Source organism: Siphateles boraxobius, unplaced genomic scaffold, assembly GCF_051911475.1.
Source record: "Siphateles boraxobius isolate OS27281-9 unplaced genomic scaffold, OSU_SipBor_1 8, whole genome shotgun sequence".
In the NCBI taxonomy this organism is placed as follows: Eukaryota; Metazoa; Chordata; class Actinopteri; order Cypriniformes; family Leuciscidae; genus Siphateles; species Siphateles boraxobius.
In genome coordinates, this window is record NW_027509208.1 from 35,298,508 (window position 1) to 35,322,341 (window position 23,834).

The 23,834-nt window shown below is 40.8% G+C and overlaps 1 protein-coding gene across 7 annotated transcripts in view; it reads left to right on the forward strand.

The window, feature by feature from the left end:
- Positions 1 to 2,719: 2,719 nt before the first annotated feature.
- The window catches only part of LOC143729200 (uncharacterized), an 87,906-nt gene continuing 66,791 nt past the window's right edge, over positions 2,720 to 23,834 (forward strand). For 4 of the 7 annotated variants that reach the window (XR_013199954.1, XM_077220322.1, XM_077220323.1 and 1 more), the window contains exons 1-8: positions 2,725 to 2,914; positions 3,569 to 3,640; positions 3,720 to 3,843; positions 7,352 to 7,451; positions 12,512 to 12,634; positions 13,979 to 14,095; positions 19,827 to 19,987; positions 23,061 to 23,207. Coding sequence is in view for 5 of the 7 variants with exons in the window: in XM_077220322.1 (XP_077076437.1) it covers positions 2,863 to 2,914; positions 3,569 to 3,640; positions 3,720 to 3,843; positions 7,352 to 7,451; positions 12,512 to 12,634; positions 13,979 to 14,095; positions 19,827 to 19,987; positions 23,061 to 23,207 (896 nt within the window). In the remaining 2 variants the exon portion in view is untranslated. Of the gene's footprint in view, positions 2,915 to 3,568; positions 3,641 to 3,719; positions 3,844 to 7,351; positions 7,452 to 12,511; positions 12,635 to 13,978; positions 14,096 to 19,826; positions 19,988 to 23,060; positions 23,208 to 23,834 lie in introns of all 7 variants that reach the window. The other 3 variants (XM_077220320.1, XM_077220321.1, XR_013199955.1) reach the window with 2 other exon arrangements.

Consider the following 23,834-nt stretch of genomic DNA (forward strand, 5'->3'; position numbering starts at 1 on the left):
ACAATGGCGGGCGAAGAGGAAAAATTATGCAAGTTTATACGTATACAGCCGCATTTATACGACCAAATAATATTGATCATTTTGGCCCCGACATCCTAAAGTACTGGAAATGGCTCTCCTCGTCCAAGCTTCGCATGGGAAGCACTAGAGACACAAACTATCCTGATCTCTTCTTCGGTTTAAAGGGCGAACATACCACTGCCTAACTTTATCTCTGCGCTGCCTTTGTTGCCGCCGAAGTAAAATCAGCGTTAGGCACTCCTTTTCAGGTGTCATTTTGATCTGAATATGACGTGACCCGACTCTACTAATATCACCCGACTCTACTACCCCCCGTTGCGTGAGCGGTGTACTGCATTTCACGCATCGCCCGTGACGCTTGTGTCTGCTTGCGTCCACTGTTTAGACTATGAAAGGGAGCGCAAAGCTTGCTCGTGTTGACTATGTAACGGCCATAAAGGCCTCCGTTGTCCCATAGGCATCAGAGCTCATTACACGAGAGGCATGGCCTCGACATGGGCATGGTCGAGTGGAATACCAATTAAAGATATTTGTGCAGCGGCCGACTGGGCCTCACCATCCACATTTATGAGGTTTTATAACCTGGAAGTTCCCGCTTTGCAAGCAAGGGTTCTTTCCGTATAAATAAAGTGTCTAAGCACAATTTCCAAAACTTTAAGGCCGACGTCTGTCTGGTCCTGGGTGAACCTGAACTACAGTTTTATACACAATATAAAGAAGGAGTTTGGCCCTTTATAAGGCCCATTCCTATATTTCCCTATATGAGGCTCATTACTGATCTGGCCTCTATTAGGACTCCTAACTTTAGTCATCTATGAGCCTCGGGCGCTTGGGCCTAGGCTATAGTATGGGGTGAAGTTTTTAAGCACGCACAGCGTTTTGAAAGGAGAGTAGGGAACGAGTATTGCATAACCCACCGTGCTATACTGTGCTTTGATCAGGGGATCGCTTCAGTCGATTTAACCTGAATTCTATGGCGAAAATGGGGGCTTATATAGATATAATCCACGCCTATGTTGGTTAGCTCTGACGTGCTCAGCTATATGTCTGCTGTGCAGCTGCACTGCGTTTAAAAAATTTGGCTTCAATATTCTTGAGAAAAGGAGTTTATAGCGTAAGCTAATTTATGCAATACTCGTTCCCTACTCTCAGGGAACCGAAGTTATGTTAGTAACCGAGACGTTATACTCGCAGTTCAACCTTGGCTGGCTGGATTGAGCGTCCAGCAAAGCGTCAGTAAGCAACCAGTCGTGATCAGGGCCATTTGACTGCTTTAATTGGGATAACCGGCCCCAAAACATCAATCCTACTAAAGAACATAATCATATCAACAGATGCATATTAAATGAGCTAGAGAGGGAGGAACACAAAACACAAAAACTGCCAAAAATAAATGGTTTCTGAAACTTGCCAAGGCAGACTGCCAGCCAGCCACTGACGGGTCACGTGACATGCCAGTGGTGTCTCCTGCCAGCCAGCTGAAGATTGAACCCCTACTGATTTGGACTGACAGTGTGAACAGATGCTGGATCATAAACAGATCTGAAACCCATATATGAGTGTGTGCCACTCAGATGGGTGGTATGTTGTATGCAGTTATTTTGATAGAGGGAAACAATACACATTTTTAGTATTTGTTGTTCAGACAATCCTCTTTAAACTAAATAAGTGAGCTATGCAAAGTGACCTGCATTTGGTTTTCGACCAATAAGTGTGTATAATTTACCAAATTTACTCCTCAAGATCTCCATATCTCTAGGATTGAACCATATTGGGCATTTAATTAATGAACATACCAAAATAAATTATTGTTAAGAATGAATTTAAAGAATATTAAAATATCTTTAATACTTCTTCACAGGCATGCAAACTTTTGGTAAAAACACTGCTTTTTCACCGTTGGTATGTAATGCAGCAAAGATTAAGGTCAACAGATTTAACTAATAGACCTATCAATCTCTGTGTAAAAATACAGTAATGATGCTTTCATCTTTCTAAAGTCATTTTTACCCCCCTGTAATCTGACTCCAGCTGTCAGGTGAAAATTGTCATTGTGTCAATTGAAACTATAAAGCCACACTGGTGTGTTTCTGTCACAGGATCTGAGTGTTTCTGAAGAGCTGTTTTTCCCGTTCTGTCTTATTCCTGTAACATCATGTGCTTCTGAACTTAAAGCCAACTTTTAAACATGTGTGGTATGTAAACAGGAATTAGTTTTAGGCTACCTGTCTAGTTTTACCAGACATGACCAAAAACAATAGTTTTTATTCTTCACCAATCCACTTTTTAGGTCTGATGATTAAATGTTCGAGACTTGCCTGTATGGTTTCCTCAAACTGAGTGTTTTCAGAAATGTCAGCCTATGTCAATAAAGTTATTACAGAAGGGTTTGTTTGTATGCTTTTGTAGTTGTATGCTAAGATAGCCTAAGTTTCCAACTGCACCGATCTGTTTGGAATTTTAAAACAAGGAAATGTTTGATCACTTCTAATTAATTGATTTAATTTGTGAATAAATTAGAAACGCTAAACTTGTTTTTCTAAGTAAGATTTTTTTTATATAATAAAGTTTCATACGAAAATGACCGTTTGTGAACAATCGCATCGCGCGCGCGCTCGTGTTTGTGGGCGAGTTCACGTGTCCTGTGGCCCCGCCCGCCGGCCGTCCCTTATAAATTAGGCGCGCTCGCGACAGTCTCGGCTTGGGTCACTAAGCGCTGAATGGGCTCAACATGGCGGACACTCTCGCACCCAATCCGGCTCGTAATCTTTCTCTGTCCCGCTGCAGGAGCAGTGTGTTATAAAGTTCCCCGAGGAGTGTGTCTGCAAACACAGGCGTCAGATGAGAGAGCGTGAAGCTCCGCTGAAGATGAACGGCGCGCGCGCAGGTGCAGGTGAGCGACAAGTGTTGGAGCTGGTCAACTGTGACTTTACACCGTTTCTGTTTGAGTCTATAGAGCTGGTCAACTGTGACTTTACACCGTTTCTGTTTGAGTCTATAGAGCTGGTCAACTGTGACTTTACCGTTTTCTCCTCGGTTCGTCGTATATATATTAGACCTTGTAGTGAGCTCGTGTGTGTGTGTGTTACTCCGCGGTGCTGAACAGTGTTTCGACTCGTGTGATGATGAGCCTCAAACATCAGGAAATAGAGTTATGTAGAACACCATAATCTAAATCATGCTTTGGCAAATAATGGTGATGACATTAAACAGAAGAATGACATACTAAGTCATAATTATTGGATTTAAAAAAGTCAAAATGATCACATTAAATTATGATCAAATTATGCGGGAGTTGACATTATGACATTACGACATTCCAAGTTATTAAAAGGTATATGGCTTTTTATGTGATTGACTTTTGGTCAATTTACTTTTTTTTTCTTTTTGGTGAATTTGACTTAATTTCCTAAACATGACTTTGGTATGTCATAACTTCCTCTTTTTGTCATAACTATGTTTTACAAACACATGTTTTTCCCCTGTGTTGTGGAGATGGGCTTCAGAGCAGGTAATTGAGGAGTGTGTGTGTGTGTGTGTGTTTCAGGGGTCCCGGGTCATTCATCCCCGTCCCGTCCCTCAGAACATGTGCTGAACTCCGGCGCGGTCATATTCCCCGGTAAGAGCCACGGTGTTTGTGTGTGTGTGTGTGTGTGTGTGTGTGTGTGTGTCTCACGATTGTGTGTGTGTGTGTGCAGGTGTGTTTGACCAGCATGGCTGTCCTCTGGTCCTGTTTCCCGCTGAGGCGCAGTGTAAACTCTCAGAGGAGCTGAGCAGAGAGGAGGTGTCTCACTTCATACACTACTGTCTGCGCCTGCACAGGTAACACACACACACTACTGTCTGCGCCTGCACATGTAACACACACACACACACTACTGTCTGTGCCTGCACATGAAACCCCCACACACACACACACACTACTGTCTGCGCCTGCACGGGTAACACACACACTACTGTCTGCGCCTGCACGGGTAACACACACACTACTGTCTGCGCCTGCACGGGTAACACACACACACACACACACACACACACACACACACACACACACACACACACACACACACACACACACACACACACACACACACACACACACACACACACACACACACACACACACACACACTACTGTCTGCACCTGCACAGGTAACACACATACACACACACACACACTACTATCTGCGCCTGCACATGTAACACACACACACTACTTTCTGCGCCTGCACAGGACACACACACACACACACACACACACACACACACTACTGTCTGTGCCTGCACAGGTAACACACACTTACGCACGCACTACTGTCTGCACCTGCACAGGAAACACACAAACACACACTACTGTCTGCACCTGCACAGGTAACGCGCACAGGTAACGCACACACTCTACTGTCTGCGCCTGCACAGGTAACACACACTACTGTTTCGCCTGCACAGGTCACACACACACACACACACACACACACACACACACACACACACACACACTACTGTCTGCACCTGCACAGGTAACGCACACACTCTACTGTCTGCACCTGCACAGGTCACACACACACACACAGACACACACACAGACACACACAGACACACACACACACACACACACACACACACACACACACACACACACACACACACACACACACACACACACACACACACACACACTACTGTCTGCACCTGCACAGGTAACACACATACACACACACACACACTACTATCTGCGCCTGCACATGTAACACACACACACTACTTTCTGCGCCTGCACAGGACACACACACACACACACACACACACACTACTGTCTGTGCCTGCACAGGTAACACACACTTACGCACGCACTACTGTCTGCACCTGCACAGGAAACACACAAACACACACTACTGTCTGCACCTGCACAGGTAACGCGCACAGGTAACGCACACACTCTACTGTCTGCGCCTGCACAGGTAACACACACTACTGTTTCGCCTGCACAGGTCACACACACACACACACACACACACACACACACACACACACACACACACACACACACACACACACACACACTACTGTCTGCACCTGCACAGGTAACGCACACACTCTACTGTCTGCACCTGCACAGGTCACACACACACACACACACACACACACACACACACACACACACACACACACACACACACACACACACACACACACACACACACACTACTGTCTGCACCTGCACACTACTGTCTGCACCTGCACAGGTAACGCACACACTCTACTGTCTGCACCTGCACAGGTCACACACACACACACACACACACACACACACACACACACACACACACACACACACACACACACACACACACACACACACACACACACACACACACACACACACACTCTACTGTCTGCGCCTGCACAGGTAACATACACCCACACTACTGTCTGCACCTGCACAGGTCACACACACCCACACAGAAACCGGGTAAAGCTCTGTCTTCACTTTATCCTGACGTGTGTGTGGAACAGAAGAGATGTTTTGTAGAATGTCCAAGCTGCTCTTTTCCATAAAACATAAATGTGTGGTGAATCATTCTGCGCTCCACAACTGCACCATAAACTTCTAATGCGGTGTCTGTTCCATTTAATGTGTTCTCTGATAGTTTGTGTAGTGTCAGTGATGTGTAGTGTGTGTGATCGGCACTACACCTGCCTCTTAACTGTAGGTGTGTGTGAACATCAGTGATCTGAGTGGGAGCTTTCACACAGTTCCTGATGGAGCTCAAGTGTGAATGATGTACGAGTTTAAACAGGTCAGTTTTTTTTTTTTAGTTCGTAAAGTCTTAAAGGGACAGTTGACATGAGCCATCACTGTCCTCACTGGTTCTCCCTCACACCTGTGGACTGCGTCTTCTGTGGAACACGTGCTTCACATGCTTTCAAGCTGAAATGGGCGCAGCCTTCAGAATGACACATTTTACCTTCCACAAAGTCATACGTCAGCATGGTGAAAGTGTTTATAATACTGTAATATATTCATGCCTTATTGTTGTATGTAGTAGGTTAGAGCAAAGTGGTTGTATAATAGCATATCCACCTTATTTTGCAACACGGAAGTAAATACGATGAAGTACTTCCTTATGTGTCTTAGTTCAGTTTGGCTAGCCGGTAGTTAAGAAGCTATGTTGTGGGAGCTTGCACAAAACACTTAAACACCGTGATGGTTAATGTTTATCACACCTGCGGTGGGGGATGAGAAATGGCCTGACGTTTAACAAAATAACAGAAAATATTCTCATGTGACTCGGATTAGACGGTCTTCGATGCGCTTCTCAGCAGCTCGTTTAACAAATGCTATCTCTGCATATGCTGTGAGTTTGGGTTGCTTATGACGTTCATATGGGAATGCAATGTGTGCCATAATCTATAAACCTACGCCAACACAAGAGAATAAATCAATACGTTCTATATATGCAAACTGTTCATTCATCGCGACTTCAAAATAAAAGTTTAACCCCTCATGAGTTTGCGTGTCTTGATGTCCACATGTTGTTGTTCAAGAAATCACAGTGTCTGTAACATTTCTATCGTAAAGATGTGGCTAAATATTAAAGAGATGATCTTTATGGTCTGCCATTAACGAAGTGGACAGAGCAAATGTACGGGAATTTTGGCGGTTTCTCACAAATGTCTCAAATACACACGAGAAATGGATAAACTGCTGCGTTTGGAACAATAATAACATATACGTAACGCGTATACTGGATCGTGTCAGATGTTAAGCATGTGCGTGCAAAGAACTCAAAATGGTGATTGAACGGTTAATGCAACAGATACACTGTTAACTATTTGAGCAACTCACATTACCAGCGTGTTCACACATTACAATGCTTTTAACCAAAGCTGATGAGCTTGCAGCGCAGAACATAGTGCCCCACGTCCACATTCAGTTCTGCGGCGTGGATTATGATCAACAAATATCTTGCATGTATTTTTTAAAAGATATTAAAAGATAGCTAGCCAGTCAAACCTACAGGCCACGCAAAACTACGGGTTCACAATACAACTACAAAGTGGTTTACTGGAAATCGAACAATATATATCCAAAAATGGCGACTCCCGCTCTTGCATGAAAAATAAGGTGGATCGTGACGATACATCCCAGCAGAACAGCGCACATAATGAGTTATTATAACTGAGCTATTGATCTCTTTTTTCATCACTATGTGCTTTTGAGTGATGTGAAGCAGCTTGGACTTTCTGCTCGACCACCTGTTTCAATGTCTTTATTTCTTGGTGAACTTGCCCTTAATACCACATGACCGTGTGTGTGTGTGCGCAGTATCCAGGGTGAGGGTGGTCTGCTGTCTGTGGCGGTTGATCTGAGACGAGCTGATCTTCCCATCACTCGCTTCATCACTGAGACTCTTCTGCTGCTGGAGGTATTCTACACTATCACTACACCACTTCATCATCATTAATCCATCTCCTCACCCTTACTACTCCATACTCCTCCATTACTCAATCTCCTCATCATTACTCCTCCATCCCCCTTACTACTCCATCTCCCTTACTCCTCCATCTCTTCATCTGTGCAGCAGGAAGTGAGGCCATCCTTAAAAATATTCTTGTTTGCCCACTTTGCCATTACCCGACGACCATGTCAATTTAGGACCGACCCAATTTTTCCTTTTTTTTCCCTTTTAGCCCGACCGACTTGCCGGTTGTAAACTCGCGTAAGACTGAATTATTTTTTTGTTACTTTTCAAACCACTAATACAAATTCAATAAAATAATATTAATTATATTTTATTAAGTATTGTGAAAGTTGCTTATGCCTACATACAAACGTGGGCTAAGTTCTTTCTTTTAAATAAAACCCATGGCGCCAGCGTCTGATTATGTTTACACCATTGGTTTACGCATGTCACACTATGGATTGTATGTTCGCTTTGTTTAATTCACTGTTCGCGCTTGGTAATGAGGGATGGGTAGCGAAACCCGGTTTTAAATGGGCCCTGGTGCTGAATGTTGAAAGTCCGCTGTATCGATAAGCTCGGACGTTATCGGTTCTGCTGTTGGTACTAGAAAAATTAAGAATAGGCCTACTATTTATTATTGCTATAAAGACATTATCTTGAACATGTTTATCTCGCAAGCCATTTCTATCTATATATATATATATATATATATATATATATATATAATAATATTAAACCATTTGTCTGTGACGCAAATTTGCTATTCGCAGTCCAGAAGAGCGAGAGTGCGATATCTCACACAGCGCACAACACAAAAGCCCTGCTTGAGTGACAATGAGGACTGAACTAAAAATTAAAACGTGGTTACACTTTAGATCTGGGATATTATTCTACTTTTATTTTAGATTTCGGCTTTCAAAGATTATAAAAAGATATTTGAGATGGAACCATTACAAACTAGACGCATTCTGTCTAGTGCAACTTCCTACCCTTCACAGCAATGCGCTGTCATTTCTTCCTAAAACCAAAACGTACCGTCAGTACGATCGGTGATTGTTGTAAAATGCAGTCTCTACTCTTGCTAAATTGCGGACGCATTTAATCATTAAAAGGAGCTATTAAAAGCACAAACATCTGTGCAAGAGACGCTGTTCACAAGGCGACGCGCGCTCCGAAATGGACTGCAACGAGACAAAAGTATTATACTTAACTTTGGGCTTCATGTGCGCATCTAAACTATCAAATATACATAAAATATAAAACTGACCAGCTCTGAGATTCACTGAAACAGTTTGTCTTAAATGGACGTAAATAGTTGGGAGAAAATGATGGTGCATCAGTCATCTATTAGATCTGCACTCGGTCTTAAAGGGGCAGCGTCTAATAAACCTGTGACGATTGAGCCATTAATGCGAATCAAACCACAAAAGGCAGAGAAAATCACTCACAGCTCTTGAATGAATAACTTAAATTTTAATTAGCATTAATCTATCTATGATAAACTATGCAGTTTTATTTTACATTTGATTACTAAATTAGTAAATTTAAAAATGTACTAAATTTTGCTTATCGTATCCTATCTCGTGTATATAAAACAAAAGCCTGCACACTGCTGCATAACAAATAGATATTTTATTCGTTTTGTTAAAGCATTGCTTTTTCTTTTGCTATAGATATTTTACATTTCAAAATATAAAGCAAATGTTAATTACCCGAATGTTAAAAAAATAAAACACACCAAAAAGAACCGATAAGAATACCGTTAAAGTACCGGATCGATAAGCAGTATCGGTAAGAAGTAATACCGTTAAAACCTTAATGATACCCATCCCTAGTAATGATGCAGTAAATAAAATGTTTGTTGTCACCGTTCGAAGTCATACGGGTTTGGGCACCATAATACATCTAAAAAATGCATTAAAACATCTCGACACCGCTTTAACTTGGCACGAAGTTCTGGAAAAACTGTGCCCAGATCTTTTCCCCTCCCTTCTCACCTGTCTAACGGTGAGCGTGTCGACTGACCTGAAGGAAACCACTAAAATGTTGGTGGAAGAAACTCAAACTATTGAGGATGTGCTACAATTTTACCTTAAAATCAAAGTGGTTTCTTTTAAATTGAAATTTTAAAGTGAGCCCCCACTACTGGCCTTTAAAAAAAAAAAAAATTTATTTTTATTTATTTTTTACCAAAAATGTGTTATAGGTGGACAGATCAATACAGTACACAGAACATGTAGGATGTTGGAAAATAACAATGTCTTTTCTGTTAACCAAATGCTTTTTAATATTCGCTATTACTTCGATGTAAGTGAACAAGCGGGCCGTTTTTTGTTGCTTAGTGACGTGTGTTCAAGTAAGCCAGAAATGCGCAGATTCTGCGCTATACGCTGTATTTAATGTATCATGAGTACTCGCTAGTTGCGTATTTACGCTAAATCCGCGCAGATTTGGCTTACACAAACTTCCCCAGCAAAGTGAGTAAACAGAAATTAGAAACACGCCAAATTGGCCCATGATTTGACAGCGTTACCCGCCAAAGTTCATTTTTACCATAATTTGGCGGACTGGAGGGTGTTAATTTCAATCCCTGAATGTTGCACTCCTGTTTGTCATTGTGCACAAAACTTCACGCCAATAAATCATCAGAAATATTGCTGACTTGTTGAATCGATTTTGCAATCGATTCAATGAACACTTATGCCTCAAATCGAACAGGATTTTTTCACAAAAGTTTCAGCCCTAAAACGTAACCGGTCTCTGATTTTTAGGTTGCATTGACACCTTATCAGTGGATGCACGGTTTGAAGACCCAGTCAGTGACGTCACAATATGCAAAATGGTTTAAATTCATACCTACGTAATCACCATGACCAAAATTGTACTTTTTTTAATTAATTTTTTTACATTGAATCTTGAAAAAAAAAAAAATAGACCTAACTACCGACCCCTTTTTTTTTTTTTTTTTTTTTGCGGTTACTGCGAACCCAAATATTTTTAAGGATGGCCTAATGAGTGTTGTGTTGGCGAGAGTTTGGTCTTCAGGCAGTCTAACCAGCTCCTTCATTTACTCCATCAGTCTGTTGTTTGACAGTCTCTAGATGTGTATGTAAAGCAGCAGTTCACACTGTAATGAGCAGTCATGTGGTCTGTGGAGTTGATGAATTTATGAAGCACTCGTTTATAGTTATATATGGTTTCCTGCTGGCGTAGCATAGAACGAAGCTGTGAGTTTTCAGCGTGTGATGAGGTAAAGTCTGTTTCTGCTGAAATTCTTCTGAAAGCGTGTTAATGTTTGTTACGTCCATTGTAAGTGTATCGGTGTACAAATGAGGGACACATCAGTTTATATCATAAAGCCTGAGATGTTGTCCTGTATCTTGATCACTCCTGAGCACAGTCTCCTCGTGAGGAGGAAGTCTTTGGTGATGTCATGATGAGGTTCATGGCAAACCTGCTGTGGTTTCTTTCTCTAATGCTGGTTTATCTGCTGACCGTTCTCCATGTTTCTCCTGAATATGAGTGTTTACTCGCCCTCATGTTCATGCAACCCCAAGTTATGTTCAGGACTGTTTTTAAATATTTCTTAAAATAAGTTTCTAGTAATAATCCACATGAGCAGAGTTACTAGGATAACCAATTAATAATTTCAGTGTCTTTAATTGCTAATTTCTTTTATATACTTTTAAATGTTCAAGTAATCCTGAAGACTTTTCAGGTGTGTTTGATTAGGGCTGCCTCCAGAAGACTTCAGTACACGGCTACTATACTATAACTATACTACAACATCAACTATACTACAACATCTACTATACTACAAGATCTACTACAATACCATAACCAGAGGTGGATGGTTTTGAAGTACATTTACTTAAGTACACTTTGAGTATCTGTACTTTTCTTAAGTACAGTACTCTTTGTATTATTTTTTTTCTGGACACTTTAACTTCACTACATTTGAAAAACAAATATCATACTTTTTACTCAACTAAATTTCTGTCAAGGTCCTTGATTAGAAAGTAGTAAAGTCAGTCAGGGGAATTTTTTTTCTTTTCATCTCTAAAAACTGCCTATCAGTAATCACTCTAGTAGGGTCACGTGTCGTGAAGTTCAGCGATTTTCCCATCACTTTCTTTGAACACTAATCAACTGCTGGCATAATGGAGGAAGACAGATCTTGGTGCATCCTGGTAAACAGCTTTCTGTTGTGTTAAAAGCAGTGTTGCTTTTGGGCAGTTATACAGTTATGGTGGTTTTTAAGCAGGTTGGATTTTTACGGTCCACTTGATTCAAATATGCATGAATGGGTAGATGTGTACTTCTGTTGGGGTGGTAGCTGTTATTATTTTTTTTTTGTAAATCAAGTTGAATTTCTATAGGTTTTATAACATTGTAAAAGCTCTTAATTCCACAGATACTACTACTGGTAGATGTATTCACTAGGTCGCTTCAGAGGCATACAGTACTGTAAGTGTTACATACAACAATGCAACAATTAAAAAACAATGCATTTTCTTTTGATACCTAAGTAGAAGTACAGAAGTACTCGTTTTTAAAAGTACTTTGTTACAAATAAGTCAAAGATTTTTTTTTTTGCGGATATAGTTCCTCTATCTGTATTCTGCACTGGTGTTCTGTGTCATGAGACTGTGGCGACTGTGATTGGTTTAAAACATGACTGTGAATGAGTCTTGTGAAAGATCATCTGAATAGTGTTTCCATCATTGACGTCAAACCCGGCATGATGCGTCTTCATGTGCCAAGATTTAACATGCAGCGTTACTGGAGCCACAGAAGCTCAGGCTACTTCATTCACCTGGACACTGGGTTATGAGAGGGGGAATATAAACTCGAGTGTGTGTAGTTTCCCTGGCGTTGAGGCTGAAGTCTTGAGGCTGAGGATCACATGCTGATAGTCGGTCACGTGTCTGATCTCGTACTGCACACGGGACTCAGCAGTGGAAGTGGACCACAGAAACAGTGATGCAGCACGACTGACTGACGTCTGTAATGTGTTGCAGTGTGACCGGAGGATCATCCACTCTGTGTACATCATTCAGCCCAAGAAGAGAGAAGTGCAGAAACAGCTGGTGAAACTGCTGAGCTCCAGTGGGTCCAAGCAGCGCCGGCCTGTCCTCTTTAGAGTGAGTTCTGTCTCTCACTTACACACACACACACACACACACACACACACACACACACACACACACACACACCTCTAGAGTGTACGACACGGAGAAACAGGCCAAGAAGAGGAAGTAATCTCATGACAGAGAAATTGACTCCCAAAACACCCGATAAGCTCGTAATTGCAAACAATTATATTAACTTATATGTATATTAAATACCGATAAATGAAACCTTTACAAACATAAACTAGACTATTTTCCCTTTACTCCACAACAAATCCTTTAAATGTAACTAATCAGAATAAGAATGAAAAGTAGCTATAAATTGTATTAGTTATATTAAACTGTAAAATAAAAATTAGGCTATAGTGGCATTCATTACAAACATCAAGCCAAAATGAATTTATTTAAAAGTGAAACTGTACAGTGGGCTCCCCTCTCTCATTTGGCTCGAATCCAAATAGGTTTCTATATTCGCCATGTAACGTTTGGTTTCTAAATATTCATTATGTAAACAAGGCTTTGTACTTGACTTGTTCCTAAACGGCATCTTTCACACATGCAGAAATGTGGTGGGCAAGATGATTTTACAGCAGACCCTTTAATTTGAGCAGTGTAACTTTTGTTTGGGTGAATGCATTTTAGTTTGATTGGCTGAAATGTCAAGTTAGCACGTAAACACAGATTCCTGTCGTACATTTGTTTGATAAATGAGGCCCAGTGTCTTCAGGGCGAGTGAACCAGAGGTGCTGAAGCCCGCTGGTTTCTGCAGACAGAAGTCCTTCATCCTTGCAGCGCTGAATGAACATAACCTGCTAGTTACATAAGAATTACTCTAGAGCAGAGCATATTTCAACAAATCTGTCATCAGTGCAAGTTATGATAGCCACCATTTAAACAATCAGAGCTTATTTACTTTATTTCATGAACTGTTTCTGGGTGGAAGAAGCTCTGAATGGAGCAGGTCATGTTTTGATCTGCTGTTATACAGATTGAGAGTTTGCAGCAGTGCTTTAACTCAAGGACTTCAACACAATATACGCCAGCACAATCACTGCTGCTTCTGCTCCTCAAACAGACACAAGTTTTGATGTATGAACTAACCTCGATTTCTGGAGACACCGTTCTTTAAAAAAACTCCCTCAATAAATATTTTTATTAAAGCATTTTAGATTTGAGTTTATTTTAATATATGAATATGTACCTGAACTTTTACCAGATGAATCTATATTGAACCAAGAACTCGTAAATCTGAATCATTATAAAATCGGCATCATTTCCCAGCACTAATGTCAGAACTGTTTGTTTCTGTTGCAGCGGTTGGTTTTAACTCTAATGTCTTTTCCTGCATATTAACAGAACATTTTCCTCAAAGAGGTTTTTGAGCTTTCCAACTACATTGACAGAAGCCAGTTACCGTCCAGTTTGGGTGGATACCTCATATACTGCCATCAGAGCTGGGCGGCCTTTGTCAAGGTACGTGTGTGTGTGCATCTATCTGTGTGAGGAACCTGTACTGCATTTCATATGCAATTGGTTGCGTACAGAAAGTTTTGTGCGGCGTTTTTATGATTAGAATCAGAAGATTAACAAAAGCAAGTCTAATGAAAGACCCCACCATCATGTGTGTGTGTGTGAGAGAGAGTGTCTATAGGACGATGAGGCCTGATATCTGATTCATGTGATGGTCTGTGTTTGTCCCTCCAGCCTTTTCAGATCCGAAACACCCAGGCGCTGCAGAACTGAGTTTGTTTGTTTGTGTGTGTGTGTGTGTTGGTCATGTCTGATTCTCTGGCTCAGGATAGATTAGTCACGCCACTGCAGGTCTCATGATCACTTCGATGGCCTTAGATAGCACTGCTGACGCATGTTTCACTTTCCCCAGACCCTCACGGCTTCGGCACTGTTCACTATGTGCATGTTTAATGTGTGTGTGACTCAGATGCGTTTCAGTGTATTCTCTATTCTCTATGCTCTATTGTGCGTCGCCCTGGAGAAGCTTCAGAGGACAATCATCTGAAGTCATTAGCAAGTGAAAGAGCCACACACAACGTCTCCCGTGCTTGTCCTCGCCGCAGTCTCTCTTCAGGGTTTGATCACGCCTTATAGATCTGATATTCAGGCTTATCTGAGCCTCTGTTTGAGCGGAGCGCCCACATGTTTAGGGTTAATTGAAAGGGTTTCTGTTTTCATCAAAGGGGTCCAAAGCCCCAGGACTTTAGTTGCACTTGAACCAAAAAACTACATAAAAAAATAAATAAAATTTGATATCTATATATATATATCCTTCTCCAAAAATTAGCATTGTGTTAAAGTTCATTATTTTCCATAATGTAATGATAAAAAATTAAACTTTCATATATTTTAGATTCATTGCACACCAACTGAAATATTTCAGGTCTTTTATTGTTTTAATACTGATGATTTTGGCATACAGCTCAAAAAATGGCATACATCTCAAAAAATTAGCATATGAAAAGGGTCTCTAAATCTGAAACAACTAATTAACTCTAAACACCTGCAAAAGATTCCTGAGGCTTTTAAAAACTCCCAGCCTGTTTCATTACTCAAAACCACAATCATGGGTAAGACTGCTGACCTGACTGCTGTCCAGAAGGCCATCATTGACACCCTCAAGCAAGAGGGTAAGACACAGAGAAATTTCTGAACAAATAGGCTGTTCCCAGAGTGCTGTATCAAGGCACCTCAGTGGGAAGTCTGTGTGAAGGAAAAAGTGTGGCAAAAAACGCTGCACAACGAGAAGAGGTGACCGGACCCTGAGGAAGATTGTGGAGAAGGACCGATTCCAGACATTGGGGGACCTGAGGAAGCAGTGGACTGAGTCTGGAGTAGAAACATCCAGAGCCACCGTGCACAGGCGTATGCAGGAAATGGGCTACAGGTGCCGCATTCCCCAGGTCAAGCCACTTTTGAACCAGAAAAAGCGGCAGAAGCGCCTGACCTGGGCTACAGAGAAGCAGCACTGGACTGTTGCTCAGTGGTCCCAAGTACTTTTTTCGGATGAAAGCAAATTTTGCATGTCATTCGGAAATCAAGGTGCCTGAGTCTGGAGGAAGACTGGGGTCCATCAGTGATGGTCTGGGGTGCTGTGTCAGCTGCTGGTGTTGGTCCACTGTGTTTTATCAAGGGCAGGGTCAATGCAGCTAGCTATCAGGAGATTTTGGAGTACTACATGCTTCCATCTGCTGAAAAGCTTTATGGAGATGAAGATTTCATTTTTCAGCACGACCTGGCACCTGCTTACAGTGCCAAAACCACTGGTAAATGGTTTACGGACCATGGTATTACTGTGCTCAATTGGCCTGCCAGCTCTCCTGACCTGAACCCCATAGAGAATCTGTGGGATATTGTGAAGAGAAAGTTGAGAGACGCAAGACCCAACACTCTGGATGAGCTTAAGGCCGCTATCGAAGCATCCTGGGCCTCCATAACACCTCAGCAGTGCCACAGGCTGATTGCCTCCATGCCACGCCGCATTGAAGCTGTCATTTCTGCAAAAGGATTCCCGACCAAGTATTGAGTGCATAACTGAACATAATTATTTGAAGGTTGACTTTTTTTGTATTAAAAAACACTTATTTTATTGGTCGGGTGAAATATGCAAATTTTTTGAGATAGGAATTTTGGGTTTTCATGAGCTGTATGCCAAAATATATGCCTGTATATACAGGTCCTTCTCAAAAAATTAGCATATTGTAACAGTTCATTATTTTCCATAATGTAATGATGAAAAATTAAACTTTCATATATTTTAGATTCATTGCACACCAACTGAAATATTTCAGGTCTTTTATTGTTTTAATACTGATGATTTTGGCATACAGCTCATGAAAACTCAAAATTCCTATCTCAAAAAATTTGGACTGGATATGATGATTGAGTAGTTCATGCTAAGTGGAGTTTGAAATATGGCAGATGGACCGACGAGGTTCAGGCTTTATTAAGCTTAAATTCGGAGGATAAATCCAGCGGGAACTGTAAAGTAGTGTACAGTCCTACGTCACCGGACTAATTTGCCTAATCTTCACGATACTTTAGACCTTGGTGGAAACAGCAACAGACCGCAACACAGGTCTGGGGGAAAAAGTTCATGGGACAAATTGTTCCAGGTAATTTCAGTGGAAAAGCCTCTATAGGACAATGACATCACTGTTTTCTCCAGAGCGGCGCTATATATATATATATATGAACTAAACTGCTTTTTTTTCTTTTCTTTTCTTTTTTGTTTCTCTCCAAATCAAAACTGAAACATCACTGAACTTACTAAAGCTGGACTGTGGTGCCATTTTCTTCTTGAAACAAACTTTGTTGCATTATTTCCTGTTAGCTCCTTTGAAACAATTTGTATTGTAAAATGCACCACATTATTGGAGCTGACTGGACTATAGAGCTATATGGCCAGAGCCATAGAGTGAAAGAGTTGCGACATGCTTTGATGTCGCCGCTATGGCTGTCACGTGGTTCATGTAAGCCCCAATAGTTCCAAAACATACACTGGCTGTCATGTTCTTCTATGGGACAGACAGCAGCGATTATATTATTGAACGGTAAATATAAAATAAAACACACACCCAAGTACTTTTTCAGCTGTTACTGCATTATTGCATTAAGCTAATGTCAGTTTTGCATTTGGGGAGGCAGGGTGACAACGAAATACTGTATATTACTTAGATAAGTTTTAGGGTTTTTTTGGAGGGAAAAGCTTAGTGTTCATGTTCGCATGGGTGGTAGCACTGGCTTTAGCGGCTCATCTGATGATGGACGTCTCATGATATTTATTTTAGCACAACTGGGCTGTATTAGGCTATTGCTCTGTGATCTTGCTTATAAATTCCGATTCAGCCATTAGCCTACCTTCGTGATCACGCAAAGAGGTCTGCAGTGGCGGTCCGTTCAGAATTCCAACCAATATAAATATTTACGCTGTGCATGTAGAAATGAATGATTTAGGAGGGAAATGGACTGCTCCCATAACATAGAAAGCAACGACTATATTTGCAGGAATGTTCGGTAAATATTAACTTCATAAAATGAAACCGGAGAGATAGTTAATGAGTGAATTAATGATGTTCCTAGATACGTAGCTAAATAACTTTTAACGGGATTCATTTCAGTATGGCTAATGTACCCCTTCATCTTACCCTAATCATAGACTAAACCATTCATTAGAAAACGCACACAAATACATGTATACGATGTACTGTGTACAGTAGGCTACACATGTATATATTTTTCAATCACACATTACTAACCCTAACCTATACAAATAATATATTAATTGTGTGTGTGTATATATGCATGTTATATATATATATATATATATATATATATTACATACACATACAGTATAATGAATGCATGTGTATTTATGTAGGCCTATATGTATTACACAAACACACATTTTGACAATTATGCATATACACATACACAATTCATTTATTTAAATGGGTTAGGGTTGTGTATGTATATATAACATTATATATATATATGAATAAAATAAATTATTAATAATATTATATACATCAAGTTACCGTAAGTTAGCTAACGTTAGTGTCACATAAGCTATAGCTGCAATTAACCTATTATCTTCCAATAAACATTAACTAAAACTGGCTACATAAAACATAACTACTGACTAGATTCACGAGAGGTCGGCTAATGTGTGTAAAAGTAAAAAAATACAGTAATTTCATTAGTTTACCAGCGAACGTACTTCGGAAACACTGAAAATGAATGGGGTTCAATGCTGGAACTATCAGTGTTTGGAACTATTGGCTGCTCCACGACACGTGTTACTTACGCGTTACTTCCGCATTCCATAGCTCCTATGGCGGTATATGGGAGTGTCGCAACTCTTTCTCTCTATGGCACTGTATATGGCCATCTAGTGGCAAGAGTCATGGTTTGTTATGAATTGTTCCCACAAGAGGTGGCAAAGATACCTAATTTTAGATATTTTGAACTGAATTAAAAGGGTTATGAGTGAAATTGAATTATTTTGCATTAAAGTTGAAAGAATGTGAGGAATGTGCTTACATTTATATTTAATAATTTAAAGGTGAATAAAATAAAAATAAAAATAAAAAAAGTTCTCTGTCCAAATGGTTTGAAACTTTCTACGGCTCTCAACACTTTCTAGATCTACACACAAAAAAAAAATTGAATGATATTTGTTTTTATGTTGGCGTGACAAAAATAGTTACACTCGTGGTCTTCGGGGTCTATTGGACCCCGCAATCAAAATAGACAATAACATCATCAAAATCAGAAACAACGTAGAACACATAGACAGAAATGACAAATAAAGTGGCACACTTCCAACAATGCAAAAAACATCCACCATCCAAAATTATCATGCTCACCACAGGCACACACACGCACACAAACACACACATATAGAGGAATACATTTATGCAGGAATACAAAGACTATAAAACTGTTCTCTTATCATTTGTAAAATAATCTAAAATGCAGAACTACCAGAAAAATAAATTGGTAACACTTAGACGCATTGAAAATGTGCGCACACACATACACACACACACACACAGGAATACATTTGTAGGGCTATAAAAAAGTCTTATAATTTGTCAAATAAAATCATACAAAATGAAGAACCACCACAAAAATAAATTGGTGACTGACACATCGACAATGTACACACACACAACAACAACAACAGTGAAGTGCCAAACCTGCTCCAACCCTGTCTGCAGAAGTCATGCGGTTTACCATGCATAGTGTTTTTTCACTACAAAAAATGCTAAATTGACAAAGTATTTTATTTTTGTTATAATTGTGATTTTTATAATATTTAGATATGAATCCAACTTAAAAAAAAATTAGAAATCTGGGTGTTTTATAATATTTATTTAACATAAAATGCTGTTTTTTTGTAAAAATCCTATTTAAATAAATATTTATTTATAGAAATTTAAAAAAAAATCACAAATCCTCCAAAAACTACACAAATGTTAAGTAAAAACATTTATAAACAAAGTGAAATTATATTTGTTAAAAATATATATATTGTTCGGTTACAAAATTAAATGTTGTCTGGGGTCCAATAGACCCCGAAGACCACGAGTGTGACTTTTTTTTGAAGACCATCAGAGGGTTAAAAAAGATGTTGCAAAGTGCGAGGGGAAAGATGAGTGTTAATACTGCTGTGTGTGTGTGTGTGCAGGAGATGGATGTATTTGTACAAGAGTTCCTGCTGGTGGTGAACAGACTGCCCTCCTGCATCTCCACTCTTCAGTCTCTCTCCAAGCTTCCCGTTCCTGATGACCTCCAGCGGCTGAGAGACTTCTGTTCGCTGAACCAGGCCCGTTTCCAGCAGCTGAGGAGGTGTGTGTGTGTGTCCTTTAACGCTCAGTCATTGACTCATGTTTTACACCATGTGTAGCGTCCTATGATGAAACACTCAATCATGCAGTTTACTGCGTAACACAATGTCAGAATTTGGCATAATTGAATGAGATTCAAAGATCTGGATGAGTAAATCAAAAGTAGGACCATACACTGAATGAAGTGGTAATATGGACAAGTGTTGCGCGGTGTTATGAAGAGGCACATTTATTCATTACTTTTATTCAAATCCAAAACTTATGTTTTGTCAGCATCGTCTTTATCTTGATACACAGGACAGTTACACAATCTTTTGTAGACGTATTCACGTTTAAATGCACTTAATATAAACCATGTATTCAATTCAGTACTTCTATATACATTTATATATTGAGTTGCTCAAGCGGCAAAACATTTGTTAATCACAAACTTTCTATTCTTTTCTTTTGCGTTTAAATCTTTATGCAAGGAATCCTGCGGGTCACAGAGCTTTTTTTGTTTTTTCCACCGTCCATTATATCATTTATCTAAACGATGCAATAACCGACCACTAGGTGGCGCAGCTGAGGAGTCAGAAAGGATTATTTCAGGGAGCCGTGTAAAAATACAGATGAATGATGGCGGCTCTACACTAAGCATGGACACTGAAGCGCTGGCAGATAGGCGATATCAGTGCTCTAATGACGCGATGACATATGGCGCATTTACGTATGGGGTTCTGATCGGTTCTTTAATATGACTTTGCAACATGCACTAGTCTCAATGAACGTGACGTCTCGTCTGTTGCAAGGGGCTTCCAGCACATTTCACACATTTATTCATCCTTTATTATTTTTCCCCACTGATCTTCAGTTGTATTTTATTAGCAATTAAGTGATCTTTACCTTGCTTATATATAGTTTTTTATTCCAAATAGTAAATATGAATTTACACAAATGATCATGTTAATTTTTGTTTGCCAATGTTTCTTGTCAACATATCCACAGATACTTATGAAGAAATCATAAAAAGTTGTTCTTGCATGTAGGCTAGGTATATTCATCACTCAGTCTCTTGACCAACACAAAATAACGTAGTTGTAAACATTTGGGCTTATTTAACTAACATAAATAATATTTGTAATTTGTTATGTTTAATTTTAGAGTTGTAATATTTAGTTTTAGAGTTTCGCAGAAGTTTGATTGACAGTCGATCTGACAGTTAACAGAATTATATAAAACAGTTACACCTCAAAAGAGAAAGGAGAGCACAGTTTATTATTGAATAAAAATGCAGAAATTAATTTTTGATGTTGATACTTCCTCAATATAGATATTTTATTATTTCCCATTTGTGAATTGAACTGTTCTCAAATCTTTTAATTCTGCCTTTACACTATATTTTCCTGCAGTAAATAAAATGCTACTATCTCGCTGATTCTACACCCTTCACTAAGCCGTTGGACAGGCTATTAGTAGGCGTAGTCAAACTTTCTCAGACTAACTTAGCCTACTTTTTTTCTCATACCTGCACATTTTATTTAGTTTCCACAATTAAGATCTGCATCACTTGGCATGATGTTTTTACGATGCAGATTGTAGTTGTACTATTTTTTGGATATCAGACATGATGTTTTAATAATAATTTTAGTAATCCTAGTTTTATATATAGACCTATATATAAAAATATTATTTTTCAATTCTATTCTTAAAGGATATACAGAAACCATTTTCTGTTTTACCAAAGTGCTGTATACCTAGGCCTTTTATAATTCTAAAAAATTAAAAACACAACAACCCCAACAATAAGCTATAAAAATGCAATCAATTTTGTTTTTTCATAATTCTGTCTTTGTGGGGGCATTTGTCCCTCTAAATGTGGGTTAAACAAGAACACACACATATCCTATTTATAAACCACAGACGCAAGTGTCACGTTCATTGAGACGAGTGCAAGTTGCAAAGTCATATTAAAGAACTGACACTGGACTGAGCCGTGTTGTACTGTGAATAGCGTGTTAAATACGTGTTAGCGATAAACAAATAACTTCACTGCCACACGTGAATGACGCGTGACGTCTGAATTGACACTTCACTGCCACGCGTGATTTGCGTGACGTCTGCGTCTTAAATTGAATAGAAATAAATAGCAGAATAAAAAAAAGAGGTTGAGTGAGACGTTCATTGAGACGAGTTCATGTTGCAAAGTTATAATAAATAGCAGAATAAAAAAAAGAGGTTGAGTGAGACGTTCATTGAGACGAGTTCATGTTGCAAAGTTATAATAAAGAACCGATCGGAACGCCATATTTACGGTCCCTTGCGCGCACAACAGCTGTCTGAGTGTGAGCATGTCCGCCTCAATAGAGCTACTTCAGTAGTGTTTGAATAATTCCCGCAGGTCTACCACTTAATGAGGGAAATTCCCCCGCAAACATTGATTCACCTTAGCATGTACATTTGTATGAGTAGCCTAAATAATCCACTCATGTTATAAAATCAAATCAATCATTTTAAAAATTTCTCTGAGACGCAATTTCACAAACCGCGTGAGTGTTCAGCTGTGCAGCGTCTTCGCTCTCTCTCTCTCTCTCTCTCTCTCGCTCGCGCTCTCCCTCTCTCTCTCGCTCGCTCGCTCTCTCTCGCTCTCTCTCCTGCTCTCGCTCGCGCTCTCTCTCTCCTGCTCTCGCTCGCGCTCTCTCTCTCCTGCTCTCGCTCGCGCTCTCTCTCTCCTGCTCTCGCTCGCGCTCTCCTGCTCTCGCTCGCGCTCTCCCGCTCTCGCTCGCGCTCTCCCTCTCTCGCTCGCGCTCTCCCTCTCTCGCTCGCGCTCTCCCTCTCTCGCTCGCGCCCTCTCTCTCCCTCTCTCTCGCTCGCGCCCTCTCTCTCCCTCTCTCTCGCTCGCGCCCTCGCTCTCTCTCTCGCTCGCGCTCTCCCTCGCTCTCTCTCTCATGATGGGTTGCACAAATCAAGCGTCGAAACACTCTCCGTTCAGGAGTCGGGACATGAGGGAGTTGTCACTTTCACAATCGGGCCAGCATTGCATCATAACTCAAGTTGATCATTTTCCATTTTAATTAGTGTGTGTGTGTGTTTAGGGATCTTGGTTTAGATGACCTGTTGAAGCATTGTGAGTGTTTGTTGGAGAAGCTGCGTTTCCCGGAGAACGATCCCTGCTTTCAGGCCATGGCTGGAACAGTCCTCTACACCCACACCGCCCTAGAGATGCTGCGGAACTACAACCGGTACGTTTGTGTGTCAGGATCAGGTCTGCGGTGCAGAAGGTGGAGCTGCTGTGGACTCAGGTGTGCGTGTGTGTCAAGATCAGGTCAGTGGTGCAGAAGGTGGAGCTGCTGTGGACTCGGGTGTGTGTGTCAGGATCAGGTCAGCGGTGCAAAAGGTGGAGCTGCTGTGGACTCAGGTGTGTGTGTGTCAGGATCAGGTCAGCGGTGCAAAAGGTGGAGCTGCTGTGGACTCAGGTGTGTGTGTCAGGATCAGGTCAGCGGTGCAGAAGGTGGAGCTGCTGTGGACTCAGGTGTGTGTGTCAGGATTAGGTCAGCGGTGCAAAAGGTGGAGCTGCTGTGGACTCAGGTGTGTGTCAGGATCAGGTCAGTGGTGCAGAAGGTGGAGCTGCTGTGGACTCAGGTGTGTGTCAGGATCAGGTCAGTGGTGCAGAAGGTGGAGCTGCTGTGGACTCAGGTGTGTGTCAGGATCAGGTCAGCGGGGCAGAAGGTGGAGCTGCTGTGGACTCAGGTGTGTGTCAGGATCAGGTCAGCGGTGCAAAAGGTGGAGCTGCTGTGGACTCAGGTGTGTGTGTCAGGATCAGGTCAGCGGTGCAAAAGGTGGAGCTGCTGTGGACTCAGGTGTGTGTG